We start from the raw sequence: 8378 nt of genomic DNA on the forward strand, positions 1-8378 counted from the left end.
TCCGGTCTCTCCGCAGAAGGCACCGAAGAAACAAGCGGTGGAAGTAGGGATAAATCGTGCGCCATTTTCTATTTTTGCGTAGCAGTAACACTAGGTGTTGTGTGTGTACAATTCAATGTGATAAAGAATTTCAAACAAAAGGAGAAAAAGAAACGTAAATCAACTTCTAGTGAGCAAATAATTTATTTTTTTCTCAAAGAAAAAATAAGAAAAACAAGTCAACGTCGTATTTAATATTGAAACTTATAAGAAACCCGAGGACAAACAGAATATTAGAAATGATTATCGGCAACGCGTGCAACGAAATGATCGACGTAGCTCACGGACCCGTCTACAGTCCGCGTTGCCGCGCGTGAATAAAAGCGAGTTTTCATTTTTTTGGGCCGTCCTCTCTCCATTATTTATCTCTTAACGACATAAACACTAACACTTGTGTGAAAAATAACATTCAACGATTTTAATCATTAACAATTGAAGAAACATTGAGGCCTCTCATCGTTAATTAATCGACGACGATTGGTGTTGTGTGAGCTCTAGTGTGATCAGTGCAGTTGTGGACATAAAAAAATCTCAGAAAATTTCTGCCTATTTGTTACAAATTGGGGTGTAATTTACTCGATTTCAACGACTAATCAATCAGAGTACAATATCGGAATAGAGAGATAGGAAAGTGCCAAAGAGGTGGATTTAAAGATTTGGGACAGGAAAAATATTCAGGAAATAACTTGGACATCGCAGAGGCAGCCCGAGAGGCAAAAGGAATGAGTTTGTGATTTTTATCTTTTACTTCGTGTCCAAGAAAAATCTCGAACTCTCTACATTTATTTTTCTCCCTTTTTTCTGTTTTTTTTTCTTTAATTTTTTCGGTTTGTTCTTTGTGGGGCGTTCGACGTCACAGTGAGGGACTGAAAATACGTGAAAATTCTCCAGTCTGTGATATTAAACGGTAATAAAATGTATAGGTAGATTTTAACGAAAAAAAAAGAAGTCGACAAAACATTATATTACGTGTGCACGGTTTGGCCTACAAGAGGGCACCAGAGGGGACATTTTGGCAAACAATTTTACGGTATTTTTTTTATCAGTTGAAACGGATTATTTCATGTTGGGGGCTTTCTTGGAGTAAATTGGAGGTTTGTTTGGAGGGAATTGTGAACGAGAAGAAAGAGTGCGAGGGAAGAGGATTTTTCGGGGTAATTGAGGGAGAGAGGGAAAGTACGAGAGTTTGCGCGTGAATTATCCTGAAGAAGTGAACGGAAAAGAGGAACGAGGATGTCTCTGGAATCTGTGTCGAGTGACAGGCCCGAGGAGCCGGATCCTATAAGAGAGGGTAAGTATCTCTTAGTTTTTTCTTATTTTTCGGTATAATCTTCGAGCCCTACCTGGAAACTACATGCTTTCTACTCCTTGTTAGAATTTATTTTCACTTTTCAAAATTGATCACTTTTTTAGTCATCACTTCGACAGCTGTGGTGGGTTCAAAGAGGAAAGTAACCTCTTCTATGTTCAAAATACAACAATTGATCGGTTTATAATTGAAATTTTTTACATTTTTTCATTTGGACGTGAATTGTTTTGTTTCGTGAGATCGCTTTGACATCAGTATTGTGAAAATAAATCAGAATTTTACAGTTTATGATTTTTGTTATGATAAAAGAAGGATCAATGATGGAGGAATATGAGAAAATTCACAAGCGCAAGATTTCGATGATCATTATTTGACTCATATCTATGACACTTTTTGATGTGATCTCAAATTATTTCTACAAGATAATTTTTTGATGAATTTCTGAGATAGACAACCATTTCCAAGATATAGGTTAAACACTCTACATAAACTTCCACCGAGATTCATACAAACCCATTGTCCTGAAAAATACATCGACGAATCAATTTTGTTGCTCATGAAATATCACGCATAAAAACGTTCATTCTAGTAAAACTGATTTCTCAGATATTGGCAACTCAGGTTTCATATCAATTTTTTATTTTATATTCTTTGTTAGAAAACCGAATTTCTCACTCCCTCCCTGCAATCGTGATTTTCTACCAAATTTCCTACGAGATTAAAAAATCGTACACACGTAGCATCCTGCAAAATACGTCAAGTAATCGATTTTGCCCAGGAAATATCCAACATAAAAACTCGGAATGCACTCCTCTAAAACTCTAATATCTTTGAGATATCAGCAATTCAGCTTCTACAGTGAACTTCTTTCTTCTTATTTTCTTGGTTAGAAAAATCAATTTCTCACTCCCTTCCTTTGATATCCAAGTACTTTGGCTATTTTTTCTCCAGTGAAATGCCTTTCTACTTTTGTAGTGGAACATCAGAGCTTTCATTTGAGCCCCATTTGGCCCTAAGTTTCCGCATATTTTACAACGATTTTATTATTTAAACTTTGTAGATCTGAATTTGAATCTCGATATTGAACCGTTGAAAAACATTTTAAAGATCTAAAAAAAAATTAGAAGATTACTTTTGGAGGAAGATTCATGAAATAATGAAAAAGTTGCAATTTTTGAAGATTACGAGCATTTTCTATAAATAACTTATAAACAATCAATTGTCCACCATAAAAATAATTTGTTCGGAATCGTAAAAATGTATTATTCATAATTTTACCGGAAATCGCCTCCATCCTTAAAAAATAAGGTTTCCGAAAGTTTACACAATTTCAATTATTTATTTTTAAACGACACATGTTTAAAAAATAATAATAATTCTATGCAAAATCCAATTTTAGTGACGCTGAATTTTCATGTTTTTTTTTCTAAAATTTTCTCAAGCAATTTAATTGACAAATTTGATGATTGAAAATGGCTGAATCTATAATGTGGTCTGTACCAAAGTGTGAAAGATACTTAGATATCTTTAATCGCGATTTTCTACCAAAGTACTATATTCTTCTTCCCCCTCACTCATACCTCGACCACCAACCGAAAACCAAAACAAACGATTTCAATAGGTCAACCCCGGTCACGTGTTCCTCGAATTTCTCCTCATAGGTTGATTTTCTTTTGAAATGGTATCATCAAACCCCCGAAAACTCATCCACCGGATTGTCAAGAGCCTCGACAGTTTAGTCGGCAGTCGATATGTTGAGTGAATCAGTCGTGAATTCGTTTGTTAATCCTTCGATAGCTCTCTAAATCTGCTAGCCAACGCTAAAACCTTTTTTACAAATCAAAATCATTCATAAACAAATAGTAATTTTCAAATAGTGATTGGATAAAACGATTCTAATCAATTTGAATTGTATAATTTTATTAAATTATCATTTTATTTCGTGAGTTTGTGTTCAGTGGCTCGATACCTTGGCGTCAATTATCGTCCTTGTCCTTCTCGAGTAAACAAGTGACAAAAGAGATTAAAGTAGCGTCTGTTTAGCGTCCAGAATATCCATTCGAGCGCCATTTTTGTATTACTGTTTTACTTCCATTCGTTGAATTAAATCCCGTCGAGTTTTGTCGTTGAATATCAGTTGTTTAAATTATTAAAAAATCATGAAACTTGAGACTACTCAGAGTACAACGGGCCCTCATCGTTATCGGCGTCGACGACGACCCCTCGTTGGCCCCACGGGTTCGCCATTTCTCGACTCGACTCTTTTATTGCAAACAAAATCGTGCAAATGGTTCAGAACGAAAAAGGCAGCTAATTCCAATAAAAAAGTCACTTTCAGTAAGTAGAAACATGTGCAGTCAAAGGGAAATATATTTCGAAGACTGGAAAATGATCGTTGATCATCAACTTCAATACTTTAAAACTTATTTGTATTGATTTTATTTTTGAATTTGCAGGAGATGAAGCTATTATATCAATGTCGGTTGCCGGAGAGGTGACCGATACTTCTATCATGGAAATCGGGAGATCCAGGCCTCAGTTCCAATACACTCGGGTAAGTATCCTCAAAACAATAACAAAGACAGTCGACTTATAGAACTTCTGCGAAAATTAAATGAATAGAACTGGGTACAGAAGTGATAAACGACAGGGGGATGAGTACAATAATTTTGGGCAACATTCTCCATGAATATTTCTGCAATTAGCGGATTTAGAGGAAATTTTAAAAAGAACTTTTTGTAATCTAGAAAATTGCCTAACAAAGGAGAAAAACTTGAATGATGTTCTCGGAACTTGCTTCTTTTCAAGATAATGTGAAGATTATTTTTGGAGTTACCGGTTTTTAATGTTTTCCGTCCGGAATAAATATGATTTTTTAAACTACAAAATAAATGGGATGTTAATGACTGCTTTCCATAGACAAAATAAAACTTTGTCTTGTTGTTTTTGCTCATTTTATACATATATATTTTTTTAAATCGTTTATAGGAAGAACTTATGGAGATTAATCTACTCTCACTCGCTAAACGTCGTCTTAGATGATTTTCTCGGAAATTGTTACTTTTCAAGATAATGTGTAGATTTTTTTGAAGTTACCGATTTTTTTTTTGCGAGCGGAATCAATAAGATTTTTCAAACTAAAAAATAAATGGGATGATAATGACTATTCTCCATGGACAAAATAAAAAATGTTTTGCTGATTTTTCTCATTTTTTATATATTTTGTAAAATTTATTTATAGGAAGAACTAATGGAGATTAAACTACTTCCACTCGCTAAACGCCGTCCTGAGTGCCTGGACATGGTCTACAACAAGTAAGTTACTCCCCCTGATGTTTAACCTCATCCTATTTATGATAAACAAATTTTGTGGTTTGAGAATATTTTCGTAGAGACGGTGGATGGGACGATTTGTGTGTGTGTGTGTGTGTGTATATAATCCATCACTATTTTGAACTGACGTATTATTGCGGTAATGAGTGGATTCCGGAGGATTTATCTAGAGGGTCCTTTTTTGTAAAGGATTTTTGGAGTAATAAAAGGAAGTCTTCTAACATTGTTCCTCAAGCGCTGCTTATTTTCGAGATAATTAATTTTGGTTTCAAATACAAATTGTATTTCAAGTTCATATCACCCTAAAATTGAAAACGAAGGATTGGAATATTTTCCATTGGGTAGTTATATCGTCAATTGTTTACGTATGTTTGTTTCGAATTCGAAGATTCTCTTTCGTTTATTCAAAATATTGAAATCTCTAGAATCAATAATCATCTTTTTCGATGCAAAACTCAAATTTTTCAATTGAAAAAACACAATTCACTTTGAGATTATAAAATTCACTTGAAGTCATTACATTCAATGGAAAAGTGATAGAACAGTGGCTCAAGATCAATAATTATGAATGAAATTATGTTCTAAATCAATAATTTTCTAAGGAATTAAAAACCTTTCCTAGGGTGAACTGTTAAGTGATCGAACGAATAAGGGTCGTCAAATATTAATGATCGAAAGACCAAGATTCAATCATTTGAGAAAGCTTCACAAGGTCTCTTTGAATTCATGAACATTATATTGGTTTTTAAAAAGAAAAATAGATAATTATATCAATTAATTTAACCACTGGACAAGTTAGAACACTGGTGCGTTTACCCTAGTGCACAGTTTACGCCCTTCGTAAATCCCTTCAGACATTTCTTTGGTACGTTGTTCAAAAGCTTCAATGATAATATTAAAACCACTTTCCGGGGCCATTCCGCGGTCATAATATGCAAAAATACTTTATCTTTAATTCGAAATCTAAATAATAATTACACAATTGAATCATTAATATTCTGTTTTTCTTATTACATTTTTGAAATGTCAATTAAACCCTTACTTAATACATTTTTACAGTCTTCAAATCCCAGCCATTCAGACCTTTCGTTGTTTCAATTGAAGTACTTTCATCCTTCTACTCGAATTAAAGAATTTTCAGTTTGCATCAAAGTGTACTGATTTCCAAATTCCAACAACCACTATAGGCTTCGCGAGTTGGAACAGATTTGGATCCATTTTAAACGACTCCTCTCATTCGGTACAGCAATAATGAAGCCGTTCAAGGCAATGCACACTGTTTGACTAATTATGGAATTGTTCGTCGTAATTCCGTCGAGACCTTCAAAATTAACGCACATTTTGTGATAGTTTTGTTACATGGTACTACTGAGAGGGATAAGTTTTGCAAGTCATGAATTTTTTACACAAAAGCATCATGTTTCATCAGCTGAAATTTCAGTGCACGTATATCCATGTTTATGAAAAATGTCGAATTGCTTAGTTAAAAGTGTAAGTAAAACTGTAAAATTGGAGTTTGAGTATAGCAGAGTTAATGCCAAGTCCCGCTAAAGTTGCCAAGCGAGCATTTCCATTGATACTTAAGTAGGACTGATAGTTAACGTAGGGATACTTGAACTCCCAATATAAGAATTCAACAGAAGCTTCTCACATGCACATCCCGCATCCCTCGAATATCTCAACAATCTTGAAGGTCCCCTAGTTCCGTTCTCAACAATCTCAACAATCCTGAAGGTCAGGTTTCGTTGAAAGCTGATTTTTTATTACTTTTCGATTTTGATCAGATTCTGGTGTTCGAAGTTTCGTGAAACGTGTTCTGGAAATTTCAGCAAATTTGAAAATGGTGTATTACTTCAGTTGTTGTCTGCACATTATTATCGGACTCCTTGTTTTTAATTTACCAGGCGGAACGCGCGCTTCGCCTAGGGGTCCGGTTGCATGAGATCAATATATGTCATTTTTCAAATTCTAATTCCCCTGACTTTCACGTTCTATAACAACAAATACCCTTTGAAATGGTATATATATAGTTTCATTCACTTGACGAATAGTTATAGAAAATCCAAATTCAGCTTGAATTTACAATAAACATCATGAAATTCCATTTTTGGAAAAAAACTCTCATCTGTTAAGGAACATTAACCTTAATCAAATAATTCAAGGGTCAATTTCAAGGTAATTTAATATATTTTCACCTGGGCATAAGATATTTCTACAGATTTGAACAGGAACCGAACGAAATCTGGTCATTAGAAGGATAAACAGGGAAATTTTCAAAACGTGAAATGCTAAAATCGCTATATTATCGTTCATAATAATTGATCTAGTGGATGGAATGGATAATATAGGGTCTTAATTGCAAGAACTCGATGAGACCTTGAAATCGACACATGATATATCCCCGCTGGTCAAGTCTAAAGCCTCGATAAATGACAAAAATTATCATTTTTAAGGTGTGACATAACGTAACAAATGGAACCAATCTGCTATAGCATGATGAAAATTGAATTCCACCAGATTTATCATATACTACTTCGAAGAATAGTAAATGCTTTTCAAAATGATACGTAGCTATCCCTGCTTAGTCCACTTAGGAGCATCGAAAAATCCAACCAAAGTTAATTTCCCAAGTGGACATGAAAATTTAATTTTTGTCTGAAACTCATAAGTTAGTGAAAAATTGACACAGTTCGGCAAGGCAGAACTTATTTTAAAGCTTAGTTAATAAGCTTTCAATTGAGTACATTAAATGTATGGTTTATAAAAAAGGAAGAAAGACGTGAGCATAGAAACTAAAGGAAAAACTTTGGTTACGCACACGGATTTTTCTATAGGAGGTTTATCGATTATGATGGATTTATTACACTCTACTCCAAAAATTCAACCGGGTTATTGGTCGCTCGTTTCGCTCGCTCTTATTGCGGGTGGATTGGAGTGGGTGTAACATTACGGTCGAACCAATAACTTTCCGAGCAATTATTGCCTTTCCTTCATTCATTAGAATTGCATTTTTCTATACAACTTATTCTATTGAGATATTTTCCATTGAATTTCCTCGGCTCAAATTTTCCCAGTTTTTTTGTTTGATTTTCTTAATGAAAAAAATAGAAAAATAGACTGAAAGAAAAATAATAATGAAAAAAATCGACCTATATAGAAAAATCTTTGAAAAGTTTCAAATTAAAAAAAATTATGTTCGAATTACTCCGAAACCGCTGAGACGATTTTGCTGAATTTCACTCCAGTCTTAATCATACAAAGTTGCACCAAATTTGTAAAAAAAATTAATTTTTTTGCGTTTTTTCACAAGTTTTATTGCAAAATCTAAAGAATCGCTGAGGTGATGTTCAGAATCTAAGCAGTTCTAAGTTACATGAAAACACATGGATTGCGTGAAAAATCATTGCATCGCATCGTTTGTTCGAAAAAAATCGTAGCCCAAAATTTTAGTCACATACACACACATCCACACAGACAGACCGGTCTCTGAAAAGTGTCGTGAGAGTTTCTAGGGGTCATGAAATGTGGAGAAATCATGAAATATCCACAATCGATTTTCGGGGTCATTACAATAACTTCCTCCTTCGGGTCGGGAAGTTAAAACTTGGAATTTGATCATACCCCGAGTTATTGTTTGCCAATGTAGACCACAATTTGTTGACACAACTACAGGGGTATTAGAATTCATTTTTTTTTT

At 34.2% G+C, this 8378-nt stretch overlaps 1 protein-coding gene across 7 annotated transcripts in view; it reads left to right on the top strand.

Annotated features, from left to right (window-relative positions):
• The window catches only part of LOC107038483 (eukaryotic translation initiation factor 4E transporter), a 23251-nt gene continuing 14873 nt past the window's right edge, over positions 1-8378 (top strand). For 5 of the 7 annotated variants that reach the window (XM_015257598.2, XM_015257602.2, XM_015257599.2 and 2 more), the window contains exons 1-3: positions 3055-3685; positions 3805-3902; positions 4590-4663. In XM_015257598.2, coding sequence (XP_015113084.1) covers positions 3508-3685; positions 3805-3902; positions 4590-4663 — 350 coding nt within the window. In that variant the 5' untranslated portion in view covers positions 3055-3507. Of the gene's footprint in view, positions 1331-3050; positions 3686-3804; positions 3903-4589; positions 4664-8378 lie in introns of those variants that run through there. The other 2 variants (XM_015257603.1, XM_015257604.1) reach the window with 2 other exon arrangements.

The sequence above is a fragment of the Diachasma alloeum genome, unplaced genomic scaffold (genome assembly GCF_001412515.2).
Source record: "Diachasma alloeum isolate Michigan unplaced genomic scaffold, Dall2.0 Dall_scaffold_00284, whole genome shotgun sequence".
In the NCBI taxonomy this organism is placed as follows: Eukaryota; Metazoa; Arthropoda; class Insecta; order Hymenoptera; family Braconidae; genus Diachasma; species Diachasma alloeum.